The following is a 24,714-nucleotide window of genomic DNA, read 5'->3' as shown; positions in this document are numbered from 1 at the left end:
CCTTGTAAAATGGCCAAGTACTGGTGTCTAGCCTATTATCAGGTTTTGCTCCTTTGGCTGGGCTGGCAAGTGCGATTAACCGGGCGACGTTGGTAGGACAACAAACGAAAAAAAAAAAAAAAAAAAAAAAAAAAAAAAAGAATTGTTGTTAGAAACACTTGTTTAATTAAGATGTTTTACATGTTATCTCCTTATTTCTCTTTTTTTTTTAGCCGCCAAATTTAAGAAGCAAGTCGCTTGTCGTTAGAGATTACAGTCGATCGGAAGTGGTGCCGACTGGCCAAACCAAGGGATAAACCACATGGAAAAACCTCATAGAAATATGCCAATGAAAGACATTCCAAGTTTTTGTTCGACATGGGGTTGGCGTGGGGAATGCTGGAACAGCGCAAGGCTGGACGTGCAGGCATCGTGGGTCTTCTGGGTAAATGGAAGCCATGCAGTGGCGCCAATCATGCTGTCAAAGCGTATGTTTCAAAATCTCATTGGTTCGGTTTTACAGATGAGGTAAGAGTGTATGTAGTGTACTGTAGAGCTTTGTGCTTGATTATGTGGGTAACTGCTCTGCAGTGGGCTGGCCCCTTGCAGTGAGCCCTGATCTCCATAGTGGAGTTGGTGATCTGCGTACCCCTGGATAGAACTAGCTCCGAGGAGTCGGTGATAACAGACCGATAGTTGATGGCTGAGCTATTGCGTGTGATTTCATGAAGTTAATTCGGTATTATCTATGGAGCGAGAAATTCCACTTCAAAAGAAATTACAGAATATACTCATACTATGGACTGGCCATGCACGAATGCATTCCCAAATTAAATGTACGTCCGTCTTATTATCTACTTTCATAGTTCGAACGACAATGGGTCAAGTTCGGGATTATATATCTCTATCTTTAGGATGATGTCTTGCAAAATTGCCAGCACTTCAAGGCTCGCAGAGTAATTTCCCTCGAGTCTATAGCCTCGCTCGCTAGTACTACGTCACTGACAAAAAGTCCATGCATGCATTTTGATCTCAAGTGACCTACACTTGACTAAAGACCGCATTTTGATGGGGCACTTTCCTTACGCAAGGAGTACTGGAGAGCTCGAGGTGGTTTCATGTAGGCAAGTCGGTCTATCAGCATCATGAGCTCGAATACCAACAACCCTGCGAGACATCACTACGTAGTAGGAGCTCGCCTATCTCCAAAGTGCCCAGAACCCAATATAAATAAGAAGCTGTAGTACGCCCAATCCTGTCTTCATCACTCAAAAGCAATCCAGTTGAAAAGCACTCTTCATTCAATCCCACTTTACATACCATATACCCGATATCCCATATCCAATATACCCAGTCCGCAATCATGCAGTTCTCTATCAAGACCATCGGACTCATTTCCCTCTATGCCATGACCGTTTCTGCCGCCTCCAAGTTTGCCCAGACCTGTGAGAACGTCGAAACCTTTGGCAACACACTCCGCGCCAGCTGCCGTGAATTCGAGAACGGAGAGCTTCGTCCTAGCACTCTCAACTTGAATGAGTGTATTAAGAACGGCAAAGGATCTCTCAAGGTATGTTCACGCCTAGAACCGAGCAGTCCCGGAATAACAAGTACTAACAATCAATTATAGTGCGGAAAGAAGTAAGATTCAGTTATCAACATGCCATCAATAATGATACTAACCCATCCCAGTGGAGACTTCCAGGGCTCCTGCATCAACTGCAGCCTTCGAGGTTCAACTGAGCTTTACTGCATGTGCCGCAACGTTCAGGAGGGCCACCGCTTTGTCCCTACTCACATTGACCTGAGTAAGTTCCACTCCTCCAAGTTGGAGTAAGAGACGATCGTTATATAAATGACTCAAGCTAACATGAGGAATCAACCTAAAGACAAGTGCATCAGCAACAACCACGGACAGCTTGGTTGCTAGGTTGCTCAGTTTCTAGGCTGCTAGGCATGCGAAGATGTCTTGATACATTTCGGTTGACACTTAATGGATACGATGGAGCGAGAATTCCTCCAAGATTGCAGATTATACGACTTTTTGCGGATATGATTTTATGCGAATACGCTCGTTGGACTATAGCTATGCATCGTGATGTTGGATAGTGCGAACCTTGACTAGAACTTGAAACTATCACCAAGAATTTTATGGAGAGCTTCTTCTACTGTGTTATTTTGATCTTTGTGTAGTTTTGTTATCAGTATCATATACAAGTATAAGTACAATGACAATGCGCTGTATGCTATTATGCCATGCCAAGGAGTTCTAATAAATATTTGAAAGAAAAAGTCTTCATTGCAAGCTCGCATGTGTAAAGCTCGGGTATCTTGGAAATCATTAGAATGTAGTTAATAATGGTCGTGTTCTTCATCATGAAAATAATCCTTTTAACGCAGTGTTGTTTTCGCCTCTTCGTCAAGGCTCAAAGTTAATCCCTCGAGTTCTTGAAAAATGCGGAGCGACTCGTCAATAATGTCTTGTTGCTCCGAACGCGTCAACAACCGATTGGCATGAACCATCAGATTGCGAAATTTTTTCTTGACCGTGACGGCATCATCGATATGCCAGAATGAGAGAGGGCAAGGTGTCCGGTTCAACTTCAATTCTTTCTCGGAAAGATCCCAGAAACTTGCACCAGCTTTCAGTAGCTTTGCTTGAATCTCATAGCCTCCGTACAAGATAGCCGAATAAAGAATCCATATCCAAGCCACAAGGAGGTGTGGCTTATCGCGAACCTCGAGATTCAGATATCCCCTTATCTCAGCCCCAGGATTTTGACTATGAATCAATCGCGCGTTGATGGGGTCCATCGCCCCCAAAAAGGAAAGATCGGCCTGTAAGGCCCGCGTTCGAAGGAGCTCCGGAACATATAAGAGGCGGAGTAAGGATGTTAGGCGTCCATCGCTGTCAGACGGAGAGGGGGAGGGAGAGGAATCGGCGATACGATCGTCGGTCGCGCGATCGATCCAATCGGCTGGATCACCAATGACAGCGACCCACACTTCTTCCATTCCATAGAAGATTTCGGCATAGCGCGATATTCCTAGAGCGTAGAGGGATGGCTGGTGGACTTGAGGAGGGATGCAGAGGGCAATTCGTGAGAGATTTAAGCGATGGATGCTTGCGTGGGGTTCTCTGAATGCGAAAGAGTGAGGTTAGAAATTGAGTGTGGAAGGGGGAGAGAGAGAGAGAGAGAGAGAGAGAGAGAGAGAGAGAAAAAGGGGGCACGAGTAAGGAGTCTGAGTTTCACATACTGTATGACCTGCCGAAGCTTCACGAGTAAATCGTCCTCCCTCATATTGAACCGATCTATGTGGGGTGGGTATGCTGCATAAGGTGTGGCTGGTATGGAGCTCGTGCGCCAGACAGCGATCGGCACAGGTGAAGGAAGCAGAGCACGAGTTTGGGCCCGCAGTTACGGCCCGCAATTTCCTTAATCCGTGCTATTTCGGGGAGTTTGGGTTTATTGCCTGTATATTGGGATTGGATAGGGAAGGTTTGTATGATTGAAAGAAAGGATGCAACCGGAGATTCAACTGGTGAAAGAGACTCGAGTAAAATGTAGTGTGGAGTGTGCACACGTGGAGTTGGAGTTGGTTGAATTGAGAATCTGACGATGAGGATGACGTCAGCGAATCTCGGTCTCAGCCGCATCACGCTATACTTAAGCTTATACTAGTATACACTTAGGGCTATTCACACGAACATTGGTATTCTAGCAATTGGAGCAACTACAATTACCAATTAGAAAAGTCAAAGGGAAAATGAGCCAAGTTGTGGGAAGTATTGGGGGATCTGAAAGGATATGCGCTGGTGCTGCTACTGGAGATGCATTATTATTACCGTCCGATTCAAGTTGTGTTGTTGTGTTGTTGTGTTGTTGTGTTGTTGTGTTGTTGTGTTGCCCAGGTGCTCATTGCTGCCTTGGTTGCCTTCGGGTATTGTGTATTATGTATTGTTTTGGAAGTTGAGGTTTGTTTACAATACAGCTCTGGGCAGGAGTTGAATGTTGTTTGGAAAGAGCTGGTTTGTTTACATTTGACACCGAACTCCATTCTGCTGCTCTGTATGATCATTGAGTTGTACAATTACTAGAATCCCATTAAATAACAGGGAAGTGATGTAAACAGACTTATTGATGCCTGGTAAAATTAAGGTGTGGCGTTTTAGGGCTCATACTTGCCGACCCTGCATATGTCAGTTCATGCACATGTAGAGATGATAGACTCCCAATGTTGTGGTTGTGTTATTATGCTGTATCGTTAGCCAGATGTGCACGTAATATTCATGAACTAGCTGATTCTGCCATGGATTCATAATTCACCATCAAAGGGCAATTGTTATTCCTCGGCGGTGATGCTCGTTGTCGTGGTTTCGTGGTTTCCGGGGTAAGTTGTTGGTTGTCGTGGTTTCCCCAACAAATCCATGGATTGTAACATTGTTGTGTTTATAAAGCCTCCTCTTCTCCATCCAAACTCTTCTTCCTTTTCTCCCCTTCCCATACCGTTTGGTCCTACTGCTTTGAACCTCGTTCTAAAGTTAGCATCCCCACCTGGCGTTTTATTGTCTCTGACATCTCTTCTTCGATTCTCCTTCTCTCTATTTTCTCATACTCCGACATCCCCCAATTCCTCTCGTTGCCGGCGTGATGGTCATCTCACGCATTTCCAACGTCTCCCGCGCTCGTCGTATCAACGCCTCTCGCGGCCAGTCCGTCTCCCTCCAGGGTTTCGGTTTCAAGGCGGAGAAGGTCGGCGATGCTCCGATTTATTTTCCTGGTTTGAACTCCCTCTATCGATTCTGTTCCCCCCCATCTCACCCTCGCAATGAGGCCGATCACTTGGAGAGACGTAGGCCTCGGGACTACAGACAGATTGCTGCTGCAGTTGCCCGTCAGCGCCAAGCCGATCTCCTTGCTAGAAAAGCCGAGCTTAGGAATCCGCCTCCTACCCCAGCTCCTATTGTCCGTGTCTCCTACCCTGAGTTGATTCCATTCCCCGTTTTTACTCCCCTTCCCGTTCCTTCACCTGCAAGTGCCCCCCTCAAAGGTATTCTGAAGAAACCCGATGGGCCTCGCAAGGATAATGATCGGTCCGTTCAATTTGGCGATAAGACTGTGATTGAAGTTGAGCGTTGGATCGACCCCCTCCCCCATGCTTACTATGACCCCGTTCCAGTGTATGAGCCGGAAGTCGATGATCGAGTACTTCGGATGGTTGGCGCATTCCCTGACGAGCCAGAGCGTAAGCACACACTGATTGTCACCAGTCAGCCGGGCCCTTCCAAGGCGAAGGCTATTGGTATTATGGCCGCCATAATGGGAATCGCCTATCTGTTCATGTAACTTTGATCATTGGGAGAGTTTGCTTTTCTTTTTATGCCCCGGTGAGATTCACGATGAAAAGTTTTGAAAATTCCAAAAAAAGACTTCGGTCCTCTTGCGTGCCCTGGCTCATTCTTGTTTTCTTTTGTTTTCTTTTGCTCTCCATTTGCCCCAAGGGCAGGAATTTCGCGATTCCTGCCCTTTTGCGCTAGATAATTCATCACAGATCGAATACCGAATGCCTAGCAGCCAGGCTCACGGCGGTTCTGTTGGTGGGCGACGGGGGTAAGTTTCCAAAGGGCAGTGACACCATTTGAAAGATCTATGCTGACAATCTGTAAGTTGGTTGGTGGGAAACGTCGCCACCGGGCCGACTCGACGAACGAACGAACCGACGAACCGACGAACCGACGATCACCGATGATCGAGTCCACGTAGCGGGGCATATGATGGTTCTATTGATGGGAGACGGGGGTAAGCATCCCTAGGGCAGCGACGACATTTAAAAGATCTATGCTAACAGTCTTTTAGGTGGTTGGTGGGAAACCTCGACCACCATTGAGTGCTTCATGCCAGGCAAAAAGGCGAGTTCCCCTGACCCTTTGATGTTGAGTTTCGCTGATACCGACTGGTGAGCAACATACGGATGATGTTCGCCAGACCTGCTTCTTCTTTCTTAGGATCTAGGACCGATCCGAGCCGAGGGTACAGCAGCGTAGCCCATGTTGGCTACCAAGGCGGGCGACGGGGGTTATATTTCCCCACATGATTGACATGATTTCAGACTAACCCTGCTCATTATAGATGGTTGACGGGAACGTCGCCACCGGGCCGAACCGACGAACGAACGATCCGACGATCGCCGAAGATCGTGTCCATGTAGCGGGACAGTCCATGCAGCGAGGCAGTCCATGCAGCGGGACATATGGTGGCTTCCTGGTTGGGCGATGGGGGGAAGTGTCTCTTGGCTTGATTCCCTTTCGTATTCATCGCTGACTAACTTGTTCTAGTTGGTTGGTGGGAAACATCGCCCGTTTCTCCAATGGAGATGTTAGGAGCAGAAGAGAAAAAAAGATGAGTGACCCGCTGCCACTGGGAGAAAACAAGAGCTAATGATGCGACAGTGACAAAGTGTTGGCGGGAGTGGGGGGGTGTTGAAGATTGAGGTGGTTGGAGAATGGTGATGTGGATGCCAAGGGATGAGTGGAAGGCGGAGAAAAGGAGGAGACTGGGGAAGCTTTTGTACTTAGATACCTCAACGGTTGCAATCACACCTCACATTGCCTCCTTTTCCATATTATCCTCTACATTCTAATCGTTCATTTTGCCCTATTAAGTCTATTACATCCCGCCATAATTCACGATGCGTATTGGTGCGCATCAATGGGGCCGAAAATGACCTTCCCCACTTCTAGGCAGGCATTGACACGTCGCTATGTCCGGCTCTCTTCAACAAAGACAGCTCTCTCCCATGTCCCTTAACTGTTTTTGAACGAGTTATTTAAGATTACAAGGCAATATAATATACCATGAAGGAATCTCAGGTATCCTGGACAATCGGAACACGCCATGGCACGCTCTCTATTGGGGCTCATCGACTGTACCTCTCTGCATCAGGACCGACAAGACAATCAACGAATGGCATCCTCCAGCCTGCAGTTATTATTGAAGCAGGCCTCTGCAGTGGAGAACGCGAATGGATTGCAGTGGAACGACTGATTGCTGAAAAGGCAAGGGTCTACGCTTACGACCGGGCAGGATACGGGCGTAGCGATCCATCTCCCGATCCCCTAACAGCTGAAAACCGGATAATGGAACTAACCCACCTACTCGAAAATGCAAATGTTGAACCCCCGTACGTACTCGTGGGCCATTCATATGGCGGTGTTCTTGTCCGAGAGTTTCTGCGACAGCATGGAAAGGAAAAAGTGGCTGGAATGGTGATTGTCGATTCTAGTCGAGTTCGAACTCCACTACCATCAGATTGGCCCAGCTTGGTGGGCGATTCCGAATATCCCGCTATTGTTGGACTTGATAAAAACCACGTTCTGTCTACCGAAGAGTACGAGGCTGTCAAAGAGGATGGACATCGCAACCTGCCTACTGCACAGTTGGAGGAATCATTCATGGTCGCAAGCACCGAGAAGGTCAACGATGCCATACCCGAAGGACCCAGGGCTCTAGGCGACAACCGTTTGAGTGTGATATTTGGAAATGAATCGATTGATTTCCAGAAATTATATGATTTTGGCATCGCACATGGATTTGGAACAAAACAGGCTCAAGATAACTTGGCTCGTCGACTGGAGGACATGGAAAAAGTTGACGAACAAGGCCAGCGTGCTCATTTACAAATGTCTAGTCAGAGTCGATTCGTCTACGCTCGGGGAGACGCAAGAACGCACAATTTACAATATGTGGCACCTGAGGTTATTCGAGATGAGGTATTTTGGGTTCTTGGATTATCTGATGATTGATTTCTCGAAACTCATCAACCATGACCATGCCAAGGTCGGGAACTAGCTCACATTTTAATATCAATACCCAGTGTTTGCAGAATTCTCGAACAAAGTCACGCTTGTAAAACGCATCATTGTAGTGGCAAGAGAGTTCCAACTTCCCATCCCGAGCCCATGCATATGTCTGCAGAATTCTACTCGCGACATGTACACCTAACCACCAGTTCTCTATCTCGATTGTAGCAAATGGACCCTCAAATCGTGTTTGAAGTCGATCATCAACCGCACCCAAGGAGTCCATCTCCGGGGGTGCGGAACCTGGTGCGTTTATAACAAGTTCATATGGTGCGGCCAACGCTCTCTGAACATGTTGTACATAGGTACCATGAAGTCAAAAAGTGGGCTAAAATCTCGCTCATAGTGAGCACGTCGAGATTTGGCAAAAGATTAAAAGTCCGTATGCAAACTCAAATCTACGCTGAATGATCTCCCTGTATGGTACACTCCAGTTGCCCCTTGAGGACCACTCCAGGATTTATGAAGATAATGTCGAATACTGTATGTATTAAAACACATCAGAGCCCCGATCTGTGGAGCTATGCACTGTCGTGCTGTAAGAAAGAGCTGCCTGAACCGCGGTCGTTATTTTCAGGCCGCGGCTCTTGCTCGCAGCAAATATCTTCTCACTGGTACTGCTAGCGAAGCGAAGACTCACTCTCCGAGAGGTGCCATGTGTAGTCACATTCATGATGCTTTGCATTATAGATGCAGGAGGTAACCCATGCGCCAAAACAGAAAGTTCTGCGTGCGCAGCGTTGCGCATTTCCTCGGTGATATTGAGCGAGAACCCGAGTTCTCCTTCCAAACATGGAGGAAGATGGCCTATCTCATAGCCGTCAATGTCTGGAACGGAAGAAGATTTATTGTTTAAGAAAGTCAGAAAGCAACTCTGTAGGAGAATTAGGCCTATGCCATCAATGCGCCAGTGTGGGCTGCGGAACAAAAGCTCATTAGAATGGGGTATGTAGTGGAGCATGAAATCACTTGATGAGAGAAGAATTGAATCGAATATTTCAGCATTTGTAGTGACTTCTGAGTGTACGTGAAATGTAGCGAGAATCCAATCTTTAGTTTGCTGTTCAGAAGGCACTGTATAGACCTGTCGGGTCCCTGTTATGTCCGGGACTGTTGCGATTTTCGGGCATTGATGTCGGAGTCTCGTCCATGCGTGTTCCAAGTCTGGGATTGAGGGTGGATGTTTCAGTTTGATTGCACTGGTAAGAAAATAATGCTGCTTGTTGAATTGTGACTCCCTGCGACTGTTCGATGGAGAGTTTCGAGCGCGTCAAAGGGGCGCTCGTAATGATATGCTGCGACTGGGGTCCATGGCATTGTGGATAATTTAATGTTGGCGTTGACATTCAGTAACGATATTGGAACTGTTGGTGGATATTTCACAATCATTTTATACTCCAATGTTCAAGATTGATGAATTCAGGCGTCCAATTTGTGGTGGGCTGAGGAATTGAGCCTAAATATCGGAACCATCTTAGCCATGGTTGATCATAAATCGATGACGGGATAAGCACTAGAAAAAGGGACCCACTTTTTTGCAGAATTGTGAATGGCTAATTATACGAAAAGAATGCAGGATCGCCGAGCTGAGGAGCTGAAATGTCTTGAACGACGCTTTTACGGGGTGTATCCACCTTGATCTAGCAAGATGCATGACGCCCGAAGATTATGAAGTCAACATCTTGCGGTCGCATTTTCTCTGGAATTCTTTCACTCCTTTTTACTTCGGTATACTGAGAAAAACTGACTGAAATTTTATGCCCAGCGATCTTTCAACATGACTGAACAGTTGACATGGCTTGTAACTGGCTGCACGTCCGGCATGGGCGAGAGTCTAGTCCACGCGATCCTAGCAAAGGTACGTTTAACCCTTTAATATATGGAACATATGTAGATTAGCTCTAACATCGCACGGAATAGGGCGATCGAGTCATCGCAACAGCGCGAGGAAGAGAGAAAAGCGCGGTGGAGCGCCTGGCTCCCCTCAAAGAAGCGGGCGCTGCTGTCATGGAGTTGGATGTTACTGCTTCGGAGTCTGTCATTAAAGAGAAAGCCGAAGAAGCATGGTCTATCTACGGCAAAGTGGACATCCTTGTGAATAATGCTGGATATATTGACGGTGGAATATTCGAGGAAATCGAGTAAGATTTAAACACTCTCAATAACTTCTACAAATCTCTTGGCTTTTCCTAACTACAACAACAGTGAAGAATTCTTGACTTGTGTTCTGAGAAACAATGCAATTGGACCACTCAATCTCACTCGCGCTTTTCTCCCTTATATGCGTAGCAGGGGCACTGGTACCTTACTTTTCATGTCCTCTGTGGGAGCATACTTTGGAACACCCGGCGCTAGCGCCTACATTGGTGCGAAAGGCTTACTCGAGGGCATCGTTCCTAATATCGCGGTCGAGGTCGCACCTTTCGGCCTTAGAACCTCCATACTAACACCTGGATTCTTCAACACCAAAGTCTTCACACCTGGAAACATTCATTGGCGGGCACCGAACCCATTACCGGACTATGCCGAGATGAACAAGGTGGCCCAAGATCAATGTAATGCTTTTGATGGACACCTACCGGGCGATCCTCGAAAGGCGGGTGATATTATTGTCGATGCTGTCAAGGGTACTGGGCAGTGTGAAGGAATGGAATTACCTCTGTGGCTTCCTTTGGGATCTGATGCTTTCGAATTTATTCGCGGGAATGTACAGGCAAAGTTGAAGATCTGTGATGAGTGGGAGGATATTGGTTCTGCTACGAACTTCTGAGATGTACAGTATATCCTCAGTCTGGGGCGCGTTCATAGTCTACAGGCTTTGAAAGGAAGACAACTTCTACTAGATATACTGGGGTGCAGAGAAGATTCATTCAAAATGACTTGGCATTATCATTCAGCTCATCTAGTCCACTCAAAGTCCATTCAATATAAAAAGTTCATTGAAAACGCAAACTAGATTAATTAATTACTTTCCTAAAGTTTGCTCTGGCCATCTGCGCTCTTTGGGATCCCATACTTAGAGATGTCCTCATTCGTCTTGCCATCCACCGCTAGCTCAGCCAGGACACGACCAAAAGCCGGGGCAAACTTGAAAGCGTGCGCTGCACCAAGGCCAAGAATAACATCGCGATGCTTATCCAATGGGCTGATAATAAAGCGACGTTCCGGTGTGACACTATACTGACAAGTGATTGTTCGCAACGGCTCACGGCCCTTGTCAGGCATGAACCTTTGCATGAACTCCACTAGCTCGCCAGCGAGACGAGGAGAATGCACAAACGTACGTTCCTCGGGCATCATAAAATTATTCGCACAGTCATGCCCTGCCTTAATCGTTGGCTCACCATAACAAGGGAAGCCATAATAGTTCTGTGGCCCAGCCCAAATCCACAATGGAAATTTTGGAGCTTCAAAGTCGGCCGGCGCTGTGGGCTTAAAGTAGGTGATTTGTTCTTGAGAGACGCGAAGAGGAATGTGAACACCGAGTGGTTCGATAAGCTTATTAGTCCAGGCATCGGTGGTCAAGATAACTTTCTTCGCGTGGAAGGTTCCATTCGACGTTTGAATCGTAACTCCATTTCCAGGAACGATGCGATCGACACGAGTATGCTCCTTGAGAACAGCACCCTTGAACCGTGCCAGATGCTGCATCGCCGCAACAGTCTTAGCTGCATGCACAACTCCGGAATCGGGATCATAAATCGATGTCACAGTATCAGGGATATCAAACTGCGGCCATCGCTTCTTGACTTCTTGGCTACTCAAGACCTCATGAGGGACATTGTTGGACTTTAAGCTCCTTATATAATTATCCACGGGGATAGGAGCATCGCTAGGCAGAAAGGTCAAGCCACCGGTGTTGGTCAAGAGTTTCTGGCCCGTGAGCTTTTCGAGCTCCGCCCAGTCATTATAAGCGGATTTGACCAAGGCGACATATTCCGGTTCAGAATTGGCCTTTCGTACAATTCTTGACGTATCATGGGATGCTCCTTTGACGTGACCGAATTCAAATTGCTCGAGTCCTAGTACTTTTGCACCTTTTAAGGACACATGGTATGCTGCTGAACTTCCAAGAACACCGAGTCCTACAATCGCGACGTCGAAGCTTTCCATTTTGATTTCTGTGGAAAGAAAAAGGTAGAAGTGAAAATGGACGAGCTATTGACCCCGCACGGGGTGACTCTTCATTTAAAAGTTGTGTCGCATTGATCTCAATGATTGAGTTTCACGGAGACGGGACCGCTCACGTGGATTCAGCATATGAGGAGGTGCATTTATTTTGTGATAACCTAATCTGGTCCATATGTAGCAGATTAGGATATTGATCCAGCTCTGACCACGTACATGAAGCTTTGTCGATCAGTTATAACCCTACGTCATTGGTCTATATAACACCTGATTTACCTATGGCAACAGATAAGGTTATATATAGAATTTTCATGCGAGTCTCTCAAAGCAGGAATTACATTTAGTTTCTGTCATTACACGAAAATTGCCAACTCAAGAGAAGAACCTATTCATGTACTGCTGGCTATTCCAATTCGGGATACCGTGTATCTCCGCACACGTGAGCGGAGTCGGAGAGGGAATAATATCGGGGTCTCGCATATCATCAATGATAATATTGGTTGTGGATAAAAATATTCAATGTGCTTAAAACGCTCAGTGACTAGCATAAACAGCCGTCGGTACCTGTTGTTCAGGTGAGGTATCGACTTACTAAATAGGCAATACCGATTTCTTGCCCAAGATACCAGCTCGCTCGTCTGCAGTAAGGGAGATTCCAAAGTAATCCTGCAATCCCTCAACTCTCTCCTGCTCTGCTTTGCATGTCTTGGCCACCTAAATTCTCCTTGAGCTTCTCTTGCTCAAGTATGACTTTGCCAAAGACTTTCTCCTCTGTTCTCGAAATTTTTATCCTGGACGTCAAAAAGCACGATGGACTGTGACTGGTGTAGAGGTTCATGATTTCAAAATCCGATTGAAAGAACTCAATCTCGTAGAAAACATATGCTGATTTCCAGGGTTGATCAATGCCATTCCGGAACTGATATGTCCAAAGCTTATCCTGTCCTTCCAAGAGACCTGGCATGCTTCCATACAGTAACTGAAGCTCTTGTGTGCCAATATTGGGAGTGATTTTGTTGGAGAGCAGGGGCAATGGTGTAGCTGAGCCATCACCGCCGTATCCTACATCCATTATGTACTGAGTACGATCGGCAAGAGTGATGATGTTAATTGCGTGTTCCCTATCGCGTATTTTAATATATTAATATCCGGAGAGAAGGTAAAGACAGTATGTTTTCATACTTCCCAGCCGGTCCAACCTGAATTTGACTAACTAGGATCTCTGAACAATCGTGGTCCAGTTAGATAAAACTGAAATCCAAGAAGTCGCAAAACATGGTTCAGAAAAATGTTGTTTTCCATACAATAACCGTCTCGTCCTCGTTGCACGAATTTGTGAAATATATCGGAGACATCCAAAGATACAGATGGAGCTTCGTTATAATGCAAAGCGATATTCTCCTATGGGATCTTCGTGATGTGATATGCCTAGATGGAGGCCAGGAAGTTGAAATATAAGAAGAGGCAGTGCACGCGCACACTGGTTTCAGAATGCATTGGAAACATATTAAGATTGCGAGATAGATGCTGAGGGAACCGAAGACCCGCTTGAACGCAGACTAGGTGGCCTTGTCATGCCAGATGCATACTGTGGAGCGATGAATCTCCAATCATCGTGAGGGAAAGTATTATTTCCTATCTTAGAATAGCCTGATGACTGGATCTGGCCAACGCCATAATTGGATCGGAAATTGGCAATCCATAGCTTATACTTCCTTAATTTTAAGCGGGTTCTTCCTTTCTCCCCGGTGTCTTGTTATAGGTGAGTAGAGAAGGGCATGGGGGCGTCGAGGAGATCCGAACATGCATCGAGCCATACGTAATTGGGGCGTCCTTGAATGCGTAGAATTAGCGGGAGAATGGAGAAGGATGAGATTTTTTATTGCCGATGTTTACTCAGGGGTGGGTTTTAACCAAGTCTAACCGGGACAGACAGGGTAGATTGACATATTGCCAAGTGAAGAAAATCTCGTGGCGTCATTATTTGTAGAGTATTCGCATTTATGTACAAGAAAGTAGTAGATAATAACTAGATGATGGACTGTATTATGCCCTATCCGACGAACTTCAATTCCTTCTATTTCTTCCCAGGGATCATTCCCCCTTGAATGCTATAAAGCCCCATCCTTATGCGCAAAGCCATAACATTTGCCTGATGAACGCCGGAGCATCTGGCAATGGCCTCTAATACATCTGCAATCCAGTTCTGTGTATATGGCGACGCGTGTATGCTACCTGCTGCAATGAATAATGGCCAGGGTAGACGAGCGACGCCCCCAAAAAGACCGGGAGCTGAATTGAAAAAGTAGGTAACACTGGCACAGACATCATTGACCAGTCGGTTATTAGTAGCGATTGCTTGGAGTATGACGCCTTCAAGCCGTGGAACAGCCATGAATTGAGACATGCCAAAGGCCATCGTTTCAATCATCTCGTTGAGAGAGATCCGGGCCTGCCGATAATGGTTCCAAAACGTAGCCAGACGCATGGATGGGTATATATGGTATTCATCGCTGTGGGTTGGGAATGTGGTGCCGCCTTTGGAAATAGGCGAGGAGGCACGGCAGACCCTGTAGCCACATACTGCTTGGAATGTCATCGCCCATGCGCCAAAATCTGTATCCAACTGGAGCGCTTCATCGATCAACGGGACTATATTTGCATTGAATTGATTTCGATGATAGGTTGCTTCTATTTCAATAGATAAATTATTGAATTTAAGGAGCATGTCGTAGAAATCCTCAATGGGCTGGTACTCGTATCTAGCATTTTCCGCGGGCTGGAGTGGCGTTTTATCGTAAGCCGCAGGAGTACTTGGGGCGTCGCCATCATTGGAAGACGCAGGCATCGGCATATATTCTGGCGAGCCGGTATTGCTTCTTTTTGACCAGTCCCAGCCCTGTGAGGGCTTGTTTGGAGTAGGACGGGAAGCCCCACTGCGGACGGCAATTTGGGAGGTCTTTATACGCTCGGCCCTTGCAGCTTTCGACAAGGCCGCAATTTTCGGTGATGTATGGAAGTCTTTTCTGTAGTAAATATTGGCGAGAGTCTGGAAGTGGGATGTTAAAGTTTGATCATTGTGATAGGCGGGATCAGGGGGTAACCCACAACTTGCAATCGCACAGTAGTAAAAAGATCCATACCAGCCGGGGTGTTCAGTTGTTCTTCACCTCGAATTTCCAGTAGCTTCATCGCTCCTCGAGCGTGATTCATCCACGAGTCCACAATATCGGCTTCATTACATGCTACTATCTGCGGCACGAATTAGAAAGCTCATATTGAAGAAAGTATAGATTGCCGACGTAGATAGGATCCTACCTCGTACAAACTCAGCAATACCACAGCAGCTAATGTTGAATCGGCTTTGGCAGTGACTGGATCTTGCAAGTCCTTATTGGTCTGTCGAAGAGCTATACTGTATTGTTCATTTGACGCTCGCCTCGCCTCCTGATGTCCATGAATTCTAGACACACATGCTAGTCCCAAAGACTTGGTTATGGCCCGAAGACAATCTGATGGACTCCCACGCAACAACTCAGGTAAAAAGGCGAGTAGTCCTTGATTTGGGTCATCTCCCACAAAATATGTGAAGACATGAGACCAGGCGTTGTCATCGAGTGAGTTTAGCCAAGAGACCGCTACTCGGGATGGCGGTGTCCCAGGTTCACTGTCACTGTGATGTGTGGCTGGTGGTTTGTCAAGCTTTCGAGCAAGGGCCCGAGAGCGAGCTTTGCTAGTCACTTCCTTAGTCTGATCGAAAAACCGGACGGCATTTGGGTCTTGATAGCCCGAGCATTCCTTTCTCGCTCTGATGCACTGTGAACACGAGGGCTGACGTCGATCGCACTATTTATTTCAGTCAAAATCGATAGCTGATTATAAATCGTGAAGAGAAACCGGGCATACCTTAAGCCTGCGAGCGCGACATGATTCGCAGCCTGGACTGGGTTTTCCTCTGTATACCATTGTTGTTGTTTTGGCGGCTTCCCAAAAAGGTAAGAAGTTCGGAGACGAATCGTGAGGAGTCTGTGGGATCTTGGCTTTCTTTAAAATATGGAGTTGCTCGTGTTCATTTTGGGGGCCAAACCACCTTGTTCATTGTTTATTGGAGGGTGATGCAGATCCACATTCAGCCCCCAACTCGGCTCGGTCATAGTCTCAGCCCATGGAGACGGCGTCGTAACCTAAAGCTGTTAGGAGACGACCGCGCTAGAAACCGGTTGCATGTCGATCACAAGGCTTAGTGTTCTCGGGTGGAGTTTGAGGATGAACAAGGATGTTTGGACCTCAACAAATGGTGTTAAGACGTGTTCGTTGGTGCTCACATGCAGCAGTGTTGAGGCGTCTCATTGGCTGGTCGAAGTACATACCCAATGTGGTTTAGCGCGACTGGACTAGCGGCATTCCCGAATAGGGCTAGCGTGAAGATTAGAGTGTGTCGGCAGTGCAAAGTGAAGAGGATACTATAAACAGCCTGGATTACGTGGAGATAATGGGGGAAATGGGAGATATAAGAATGGAGGGAAGCCGGGATGGATTCTATTTCAACCACCAAGACAATAGAGCCTCTGGTATACCGGTGCTTCATCTTCTCTGTTTCATTTCTATTCTCTTTTGGAGCCTCTCGGGTATAACTTGAAATATCTTCATCATGAACGGCATATTTATCGCAGACGTCATTGTTTATCTTATTCTCCTTCCGGTAGCAAATTATCTATTCATCAAGCATCGATGGACTGGCTTCTTGGCATGGTACTTTGTCAACCTTTTCTGCTTGGCTCGAATTGCCGGTGGTGCTTTGGGCCTTCATGACAGCAGCAGCATGGCAGCCAATGTCATTCAAAGTGTTGGCATTACTCCTTTGATTCTTGCAGCTGATGGGCTCACACATGAAGCGTAAGATTCTATTTCTTCATTTGTTTCCCTGGTTCCATTGACTGACAGTAATAATAGTCGTGCTTTTCGCTTCAAAAATCGCTCTTCTCTTCTCAGCTGGTCTGTTGTGTCGACTACAACAATTGTCTTGGCTGTCGCTATGATCCTCTCGGTGACAGGCTCCTTGAACATTTTCGAAGGTCACGGAAGCTCGTTGGATCTGACCAAGTGGAAGGCTGGAAGTGTTGTCACTGTAGTAGTCTGGGCCTCTCAGGTCCTTTGGGCGGCTATCAATCTGGTTCGCAAAGGAAAGGGATATGGTGCAGGTCACCCGGAAAGCACACTGGTAAGTGTTCAAACCTGGATAACTTTCATTTATTCAGCGACTCATATTTTCTATTTCTAGCTTTTGCAAGGTACCCTCGGAGCGCTGGTGTTCATCGGCATTCGTGTAATTTACACACTTGTCGCGGTATTGACCCAAAACAAGAATTTAAGCCCAATCACTGGAAGCATTCCCGTCCGTGTCGTACTTATGTTTCTTCCCGAGTGCGCGGCTGCTTTGATTTTCACATTTGTGGGACTGAAGACACGGCACCTCCGTGATATCAAAAAGAAAGCCCACTACGAAAGTGCTCCGTCCAATGAGCATGAGGCACTTGACGCTGTAGTGCCCAAGTTTAACGTTTGATACCATTACGAGCATAACGGAAGCTAGCGACTGGGAGGCGCATGTAACGTTTTTTTCTTGTTTTTTCCAAGCATTATATTTGTGGCGTCTTGTACATAGCATTTGGCTTATAATTAAGGAAGCTCAATTGAACCTTATCATATCCGTTTAACGCCTCCACCAAATCGGGCCGTTTTTTAGGCCGGCCATATGAATATTGATTTATTGATCAATGATCAACTCATTTAGGATACAACTTAAGATTGATTGAATTTTGTATACGTGTATGCTTCGAAGAAGCAAGTGCTGCCATGTGCTAATGATGATATCCGTCAGCAATGCATTGATGTATAAAATCTACTACTACTACCCGATAGGTGCGCCGGAGTGTTAATTCTGTAAAGTAGTGCAGACGCTTGGGCGGATGTCACCGTGACCTCTCTGCCGGTGTCCACAAGAGAAGCTTAACCCTTTCCCTCTAGATGGTCTTTTTGAATATAACGGCGAATGATCAATAGCAAATAGCCCTACATAAATCAACGTGCGATCCCGAAACTTGGAAACGGGGTATTTTTCAAGTACCACGTCAACACGCAGATGCAGGAAGCCGTAGTATGCGCAAAACTTCAGTCCTGATTCTGGCCTAGATAATCTTGTAACTGGAGTAACGTTGTTATATACTAGTATATATGCCCGTAGGCCTCCCTAGTATCTTAGCATGTCAACAATCATGTATCAGAAATGCAAATCACTTTGTGTTTAGGAGGTAATTATCTGAGATGCATGATTCAAGGAACATCTAATTGATTTTGAAAAAATCGTTGAATGTTGAAATAGGGGACAAACATCTGGGCAGCGTGAATTGAAACTGGCGGCCTGAGGGTTAAGGCAGAAAGATTCATTGCGTGCTCGATGGTCGCTTGATAGTGCCGAGAGACACCAGTGCCTGCTCAGCTAGTTTATGCCAATTTCTCACTTCATCCCTTGCCACCTTACTTATTCTCATATAGCATTGCCCTTCACTCTATTCCAGTCGCATACCAGAAAGTCAAGAGCACCCTTGAACACGATCGCGCGATACTCCCGGAAGTCCACCGTGACGCAGAATGGAATCGTCAATCTCTCCTCAGCAAGCTGAGGGGCAAGTTGCCTCGACTGAAAATGGCAACATAGCTGACGAGAGAAAGACAAGTCGCGTGGAACTGGACGCCAACATCATTCGCAAATGAAGATGTCAATAACGATGAATTGGTGAATTTTTGAGCGGGAGGGATGATGAAGAATCAAGAATCCTTTTTCTCGCAGTGAGGGTTGAATTTATAGTCGTGTTGTACGGTAAATAAGTGGGCGGTGGCTGGGTGGCCAGACAACGTGAAGATATAGCAACTCTCACTTGATACAACCGCCCCGACATGACTCACAGCGATATATTAATCTACACGATTGTAAACTGTGAGAGAAATTCAGTTCTCTTGAGCCTCACTGTAGAGCCTAGCATTTTGTACTTTTTGATTTGAATGAAGTGATTGGTCTTGATATACGGTGATGGGTGAAGAAATGGGCTGTGTAGACTGAGAAATACGTAAATTACACCATTCTCCCACCAGATTCCTAAAATTTTCCACAATATTGATTCAATCGATTGATTCCTAGCCATATGGGAAGAGGATATGCGTGGTAGATGATGTGGGGAAGGAAATCTGGGGAACAGAATCCGGGGAAACGGATCCCCGGTCATTTACGCTCTTGATACGGGTGCCAGCCAATCCGTTGAAATTACGATAGGCTGAAAGTCTAAATAGCTGGCAGGTTGGGATAGTTTGTCAGGCTTCTTATATTGGAAGATTCTCGCAATTGTTAATCCGCAAGCGAAGGCATGTTGTGCTGCTCAAGGAAGGCTTTCCCTAGCGGAGCATGCCCCAGGTAGTGAAACAGGAACATGACTGACTTCAGCTCTAGTAATAGGATTACAGAATGGAAATTTACTACGGCAAACTCTGTTCGCCCGGACAGACACATATTTAATTATTCCGCCTTGGATATTAACAATTATAACAAGAAAATGTCCTCCACACCGGCCCAAATCTCATTCACGAACTCCGAAGCGCAATATAAACATGCTCCCAGCTGTATCCCACAAATTTCAAACTCCCATCAAACACCGATGCCTTCTGTCCCGTAGCTCGTATCATGTTGTAGGATGATTGTGTCATAAAACGTGATCCATGAAATTCGTCAATTCATTGCAGTTTTTTGAAATCATTGCTCAATCTTAGCAAGTTGAGATTTGATCGGGGGGATAGACGCGTTTGAACGTGTATCAGAGAGCTCTTCGACCGTGTCAAAAGGCGGAGAGACAAGGTCGCTGGCCAAGGACAAAAGGCCGGACGGTACAGGCTCCATCTCCTGGAAGGCGGATTCGATTTCGGCTGCCCGACGAAGGGTCTTTTGGAGCTGAGTGGAGAAGGCGGAGGGATCGCGATTGAGGCCATGGGGAAGCCAGAATCCGAACATGTTGTACCTTGGTGAGTTGAACGCAGGAGAGCTGGCTGAGTTGTTATCATCTTCAGGAGGAGTCCAAGATGATCCCTTTCATTGTATGTGACTTCGGGATTTGGACGGCGTTTGAACCGCTCATGCTCTTCTGTGTCAAAACCGCCAAGACAGCCGTACCTCTTGATAGCCGCCAGACAGTCTGAGACACTTCCTTCACTGCGGATGATCATGGTAGCAAGCCCACTCAAATGGTTAGATGGTGTCTTGTTCTGGAGGCTCAAAGGAATATGGAGATGCATGTACTTACCATTCAATGTCCGCAGACCATTCTGCCCCTTGCAGTGGAAGTTCTTCTTGGTATGCTTTATCGATGTCGTTCTTGACTGACTCGAAGCATCTGATCAGGAGTGTAACTACTGAGGTACTTGGGGTGGATTTGAAGAGATCGAGGGGTACTGTGAGACACTTGCGATTCACCAGACCCTGTGAGAGGAGATAGAGATAAAGATGCCAGATGGCGGCTTGTCGGAACGACCTCCAGTAGAGATTAGCCAGAAGGCCCTTCCAGTTGGGCGCATTGGTTTGCAGAGTCTCGTAAACGTCCATGTCCTGGGGGAAACCCCGGGATGTATCACAGAGGGAGATCTCACTTTGAGCGACCGCAAGAGCATGAGGTGGGTGAGATACATTGGTGTTGGGAGTTGTGATGAGGGCGTTTGCGATCGCCTGTTGAATAGTGGCATTCACTTTGGGCCACTCAATCTGCTGGACGGGGACGATGGCATCGGTCGCATCATCCAAGAAAATAATTTCCGCGATCGGAGTTTGCTCATCATGATCTGTATTAAAAGCGGGTGTCATCTGGCTTGCGGTGCCTGAGACTTCGCGAAGCTTTTTGGTGATCCTCAGTTCATCCTTGTCTGTTGCGACTGATACATATCGATTGGCCTTGCCGGGATTCTTCACGCATTCGACCAAATATCCAGAGTTGCATGCTGAAGAGAACAGGTTTATAAGTACTCCGTCTTCAAAACCGGCCAGCATTTGCACGAGTTCATCGGGGTCCATCCTGTTGGTTCCGATGCAAAATGCCCCAGACACAGAATGATGATGTTGACGATTTCTTGGGGTTCCACTTTGGAGATTGTGTCTGAAATCCAATCTCGCATAACGGATGTGAGCTTTGCAGGCTCGACTTCAGGGTAAAATTTGTTGGTGCGGCAATCTTGGACACGAGAGTATTCGTAAATTGCCCCAGCCCCATTACCAATCTTGCCAAACTTCACTGTGTTCATGCCTGGCGAGAAGTCATTTTTGATGTGGACGAAGTGGTCGGTGCAAATAAAGCATGCTTTGTGGCATTTACCGCGTTCATGACACGAACTGGACACCGCGAGCTTGCTCTCACGCATCAACACCCGATGCCTATTTAGGAAACAGGTGTAGAAGTCACCATACACCCCGTTTTCCTTCAACAAGGTCGTGAACACGACGAAGTCGCTGAAAAACCAGCCTTGCTTGCGGCTTGTAACTCCACAAATAACAAGGCTCTGTGATTTCGGTTTAACAGCTCGGGGAGCACCGCCCAACGCTGCTGCTTGGCCCTTGGCCTTGTTGGAACTGCGAGGAGCGCCCGAGGTTGTAGACATGTTTTCAGGTTCTGTTGGTCTTGAAGGACAGAAGAGGTGACTAGCAGTGTGGAAAGGCAAAGAGTGCGTCAAAGAGTTCGTCAAAGGATGTGTCGACTGATGTGTCGAGTGATGTGTCGAATGATGGTTGGAAAAACAAGTCTTTCCTTGATTCGACAGGAGAAAGATTCTGAAGAGGGAGACGGATTTGGTGCGTAGAGTTCGGAACAAGAGACGCAGTGTTATTTCTTCTCAAGAATATTCTGTGGGTTTGGAGGAAGATGAATACCGAGAATGGAGAGACACTATCAGACGGAGGTTGGTGGTTGTGGTGGAAGATTCAGCGATGGACAAGACCAGGATGGTGAAGGATGGGAAGAAAGAGGATTTGAAGAACGCGACTTCCATAATAGGATCTCTGTTCTGAAAGTGGTTCCTGAGGCTCTCACTTTGTATCCTCTGTACCCTAGGTGACCTGAGCCATCGAATTTGATACAGTATTGATACGCGACTGCTGGCTATTTCCCAGGTGATGATACAAGCATCAACAAATACATTCACTCTAACCCTACTCTCCTATAACAAACCATTGGTTTTGAATAATCGTGTTAACCAATTCTCACAATTAAATGAAGCTATTCAGTAAATCTATTGTTTGCAGTAGATCACCTCCGTATTCGGATTAGCGTGAGGCCGGTGCCAGCCCGTGCCAGCCCCCTTAATTAGCTAAGCCACAAATACCACGGCGCGATTGGTTCATGATCAAATCCATCCTTTCTGCTTGCCTGACACCACACGGTTATCTGCACGTCTCAATTCAACTCGGCATAAAACCTCCGATGAGTCATCCTTGAAAGCAAGGGCCCGTGGGCGCAGAAATCAACAGCATTGCGCCTTGAGCAACAGTTCCCACCTGATGAGTGGCACCGGCAGTTCGCGAATCGCCTGCAATCTCTGTCGGCATCGGAAGGTAGGCCCACATGGACCCGATCACCCGCAGCTAGCAAGGGTCTAATGAGCTAACGGGTATGACAGATTCGCTGCGATAAGGCTAAACCGGCATGTGAGACCTGTCGCCTTGCTCGTGTACCTTGTGTTTTCAACTTGGTACCACACAAGAAAAACATTCGAGAGTAGGCACTCCTTCCCCAACTCACCCTTCAAGTCCTCGCGCTAGTCGCTTACACTCCACAGGCAGCTAGAAGAGAGCAAAGTTTATGTGCGACAACTTGAAAATGCTTTACGAGAGAAAGAAAAGAGCGCCTTTTCTGGCACCATCATACCCGGGTTGTTTGATCCGTCGGGATTCGAGACCTCCTTAAATGCATTTCGATGGCATCTTCAATATTGTACACCTGGTGTCGTGCCGGAAAGTCAATTGGCCTCAATATTCGATTTTGATGAATTTGCACGCCGGCTTGCACCATCTTGTCCGCAGGGCCCACCCGAAAATAGGGATATCGTGGTACCGAAATGGCCATCGCGGTTTGTTGTTGAGCAGGCAATAAATCACTTTTCCAAGAACAAGCTATACGCGGTGTTCCCGGCCGTCCAGACCCATGTTCTTACTTCCCTTTTGAACTCTAACGCCCTAAATGAGAATAGGGGAACATCCGACTCGGCAAATAAAGCATGCCTCGTGGCATTTACCGCGTTCATGACGCGAACTGGACACCGCGAGCTTGCTTTCACGCATCCAACACCGGATGCCTATTTACAAGCTGCATTGTCGCTAGTTCCACATCTAATGATGGAACACACAAATCTTCGAGCGTTGGAAACATTTATTATTTTAGTGAGTTTGGTGAACTCCGAAGTCGAGTACGCTCATCTGACAATTACAGGCTCTATATATTGCGCCTCTGGGCCAGCCCCAAACAGCCGAGCTGCTACTTTCCATGGCCATCCGGATCCTTTACAATCTTGGAGCGCACAAGAGCCAGCCACCATTGAGCTCCCTAGTACCTCATGATTTCGAAACCCGTGAACACCTAAGAGCGTTGTTTTGGCTTTGTTACTCAATTGACAAAGAGATGTCTCTCCGAAAATGCCAAGCACCAATTATTAATGACGAAGATTGTGACCTCGACCTGCCGGCAACATATGTGACAATATCTTCTAATGAGAAGTTTTTCACGCAGCAGCAAACACCAGAAGGACTTCTTTATGCGTCGGATCTTCGATTGGTTCTATTCAAGTCCAAAGTATACCGCTATCTATACTCGCATGAAAGTCTATCCAAGTCGGAGTTGGTCAGGCTACAACTAATCAGAGAGCTGGATCATGAACTCCATGAGCTCAAGTCCCAGTTTCCTAGGGCATGTCAACCTCACAAATTCGCTATCCCAGATCTTTCCGACACCATCGCTCGGGATATTAGTCTCCGGGTAGTGAACATTCACTTCGAGTATTATCACTCTCTGATTAAAATACATGGCGCCAGTCTTATCGGCCACGGTACCGCACAGGGGTTCTCGCTTCCTTCCTCCAGTTCGGAAATCTGTTATCAGGCTGCCAGATCGTCACTCTTATATCTCAGCCGAGTGCGCTTCCTCATAACTGCAGGTACATTTTGGTAAGTCTTCCATTCATGAATTTTTGGCAGTTTGGAACGAACCTCTCCATTCTAATCTTCCTCTTTCCAGGATTTATGCTCAATTCCTTTTGACCGCTGTCCTCGCTCTATATCACCGTCTCGCTACATACGCTGGGAGTGACCATCAACATGACGACGTTCGCATTCTGGAAGAAACACTGAGTATCTTCCAACAGCTCAAGATCCGCGACGGCGCAGACTTCTTTCCTCCATTCACAATAACCGAAGTCTTAATCCAACACCTCATTAACCTGGTGCGGGGATGATCGAACGTTTTGCAACAAGGCATGCTCACCCCCGCAAACCATGGTTATCCTTCTCAAATGATGTGTCTCATCATCCAAGTCACAAATAGACCCGAGACACAATTCAACCACATATCATACGTAGACTATGGAAGGGCACCCCTGTTCCGCAGAATTGAAGATGCTGGTATTGTTCGATTCATCAGTGGGTCTGGCGAACATTCCATATTCTCATC

General features: G+C 46.7%; 16 protein-coding genes across 16 annotated transcripts; 8 read left to right on the top strand and 8 right to left on the bottom strand.

Annotated features, from left to right (window-relative positions):
• Nucleotides 1-357: 357 nt before the first annotated feature.
• N7478_012013 (uncharacterized protein) lies at nt 358-638 on the top strand (the record flags this gene model as incomplete). Its single annotated transcript, XM_056928227.1, has 2 exons — nt 358-507; nt 534-638. The coding sequence occupies 2 exons, from the start codon at nt 358-360 to the stop codon at nt 636-638; spliced, it is 255 nt and encodes an 84-aa protein (XP_056773954.1).
• A 704-nt stretch (nt 639-1,342) lies between these two features.
• N7478_012012 (CVNH domain-containing protein) lies at nt 1,343-1,816 on the top strand (the record flags this gene model as incomplete). Its single annotated transcript, XM_056928226.1, has 3 exons — nt 1,343-1,549; nt 1,610-1,620; nt 1,672-1,816. 3 exons carry the CDS (start codon nt 1,343-1,345, stop codon nt 1,814-1,816), a joined length of 363 nt encoding a protein of 120 aa, XP_056773953.1.
• A 554-nt stretch (nt 1,817-2,370) lies between these two features.
• Nucleotides 2,371-3,281, bottom strand: N7478_012011 (biliverdin-producing heme oxygenase; the record flags this gene model as incomplete). Its single annotated transcript, XM_056928225.1, has 2 exons — nt 2,371-3,118; nt 3,238-3,281. 2 exons carry the CDS (start codon nt 3,279-3,281, stop codon nt 2,371-2,373), a joined length of 792 nt encoding a protein of 263 aa, XP_056773952.1.
• Nucleotides 3,282-4,631: 1,350 nt separating this feature from the next.
• N7478_012010 (uncharacterized protein) lies at nt 4,632-5,327 on the top strand (the record flags this gene model as incomplete). The annotated part of the gene is made up of 1 exon (XM_056928224.1): nt 4,632-5,327. One exon carries the CDS (start codon nt 4,632-4,634, stop codon nt 5,325-5,327), a length of 696 nt encoding a protein of 231 aa, XP_056773951.1.
• A 221-nt stretch (nt 5,328-5,548) lies between these two features.
• N7478_012009 (uncharacterized protein) lies at nt 5,549-5,752 on the bottom strand (the record flags this gene model as incomplete). The annotated part of the gene is made up of 1 exon (XM_056928223.1): nt 5,549-5,752. The coding sequence occupies one exon, from the start codon at nt 5,750-5,752 to the stop codon at nt 5,549-5,551; it is 204 nt and encodes a 67-aa protein (XP_056773950.1).
• A 1,083-nt stretch (nt 5,753-6,835) lies between these two features.
• On the top strand, nt 6,836-7,783 carry N7478_012008 (alpha/beta fold hydrolase; the record flags this gene model as incomplete). The annotated part of the gene is made up of 1 exon (XM_056928222.1): nt 6,836-7,783. One exon carries the CDS (start codon nt 6,836-6,838, stop codon nt 7,781-7,783), a length of 948 nt encoding a protein of 315 aa, XP_056773949.1.
• Nucleotides 7,784-8,330: 547 nt separating this feature from the next.
• N7478_012007 (uncharacterized protein) lies at nt 8,331-9,157 on the bottom strand (the record flags this gene model as incomplete). The annotated part of the gene is made up of 2 exons (XM_056928221.1): nt 8,331-9,004; nt 9,076-9,157. The coding sequence occupies 2 exons, from the start codon at nt 9,155-9,157 to the stop codon at nt 8,331-8,333; spliced, it is 756 nt and encodes a 251-aa protein (XP_056773948.1).
• A 460-nt stretch (nt 9,158-9,617) lies between these two features.
• N7478_012006 (SDR family oxidoreductase) lies at nt 9,618-10,610 on the top strand (the record flags this gene model as incomplete). The annotated part of the gene is made up of 3 exons (XM_056928220.1): nt 9,618-9,698; nt 9,761-9,981; nt 10,046-10,610. 3 exons carry the CDS (start codon nt 9,618-9,620, stop codon nt 10,608-10,610), a joined length of 867 nt encoding a protein of 288 aa, XP_056773947.1.
• A 203-nt stretch (nt 10,611-10,813) lies between these two features.
• N7478_012005 (FAD dependent oxidoreductase) lies at nt 10,814-11,953 on the bottom strand (the record flags this gene model as incomplete). The annotated part of the gene is made up of 1 exon (XM_056928219.1): nt 10,814-11,953. The coding sequence occupies one exon, from the start codon at nt 11,951-11,953 to the stop codon at nt 10,814-10,816; it is 1,140 nt and encodes a 379-aa protein (XP_056773946.1).
• A 691-nt stretch (nt 11,954-12,644) lies between these two features.
• On the bottom strand, nt 12,645-13,040 carry N7478_012004 (arylamine N-acetyltransferase 1; the record flags this gene model as incomplete). The annotated part of the gene is made up of 1 exon (XM_056928218.1): nt 12,645-13,040. One exon carries the CDS (start codon nt 13,038-13,040, stop codon nt 12,645-12,647), a length of 396 nt encoding a protein of 131 aa, XP_056773945.1.
• A 1,005-nt stretch (nt 13,041-14,045) lies between these two features.
• On the bottom strand, nt 14,046-15,934 carry N7478_012003 (Zn(II)2Cys6 transcription factor domain-containing protein; the record flags this gene model as incomplete). Its single annotated transcript, XM_056928217.1, has 3 exons — nt 14,046-14,994; nt 15,294-15,784; nt 15,875-15,934. 3 exons carry the CDS (start codon nt 15,932-15,934, stop codon nt 14,046-14,048), a joined length of 1,500 nt encoding a protein of 499 aa, XP_056773944.1.
• A 685-nt stretch (nt 15,935-16,619) lies between these two features.
• N7478_012002 (uncharacterized protein) lies at nt 16,620-17,534 on the top strand (the record flags this gene model as incomplete). The annotated part of the gene is made up of 3 exons (XM_056928216.1): nt 16,620-16,864; nt 16,922-17,189; nt 17,250-17,534. 3 exons carry the CDS (start codon nt 16,620-16,622, stop codon nt 17,532-17,534), a joined length of 798 nt encoding a protein of 265 aa, XP_056773943.1.
• Nucleotides 17,535-19,772: 2,238 nt separating this feature from the next.
• Nucleotides 19,773-20,027, bottom strand: N7478_012001 (uncharacterized protein; the record flags this gene model as incomplete). The annotated part of the gene is made up of 1 exon (XM_056928215.1): nt 19,773-20,027. One exon carries the CDS (start codon nt 20,025-20,027, stop codon nt 19,773-19,775), a length of 255 nt encoding a protein of 84 aa, XP_056773942.1.
• A 285-nt stretch (nt 20,028-20,312) lies between these two features.
• Nucleotides 20,313-21,658, bottom strand: N7478_012000 (uncharacterized protein; the record flags this gene model as incomplete). Its single annotated transcript, XM_056928214.1, has 2 exons — nt 20,313-21,028; nt 21,109-21,658. 2 exons carry the CDS (start codon nt 21,656-21,658, stop codon nt 20,313-20,315), a joined length of 1,266 nt encoding a protein of 421 aa, XP_056773941.1.
• A 273-nt stretch (nt 21,659-21,931) lies between these two features.
• On the top strand, nt 21,932-22,111 carry N7478_011999 (uncharacterized protein; the record flags this gene model as incomplete). Its single annotated transcript, XM_056928213.1, has 1 exon — nt 21,932-22,111. The coding sequence occupies one exon, from the start codon at nt 21,932-21,934 to the stop codon at nt 22,109-22,111; it is 180 nt and encodes a 59-aa protein (XP_056773940.1).
• Nucleotides 22,112-22,553: 442 nt separating this feature from the next.
• On the top strand, nt 22,554-24,499 carry N7478_011998 (Zn(II)2Cys6 transcription factor; the record flags this gene model as incomplete). The annotated part of the gene is made up of 5 exons (XM_056928212.1): nt 22,554-22,607; nt 22,673-22,770; nt 22,832-23,432; nt 23,482-24,212; nt 24,283-24,499. The coding sequence occupies 5 exons, from the start codon at nt 22,554-22,556 to the stop codon at nt 24,497-24,499; spliced, it is 1,701 nt and encodes a 566-aa protein (XP_056773939.1).
• Between the last annotated feature and the right edge of the window lie 215 nt (nt 24,500-24,714).

The sequence above is a fragment of the Penicillium angulare genome, assembly GCF_028827245.1.
Source record: "Penicillium angulare strain IBT 27051 chromosome Unknown utg000009l_segment0_segment0, whole genome shotgun sequence".
Classification (NCBI taxonomy): domain Eukaryota; kingdom Fungi; phylum Ascomycota; class Eurotiomycetes; order Eurotiales; family Aspergillaceae; genus Penicillium; species Penicillium angulare.
Note: the sequence above shows the minus strand (reverse complement) of the source record. Positions and strands in the feature narration are given on the sequence as shown.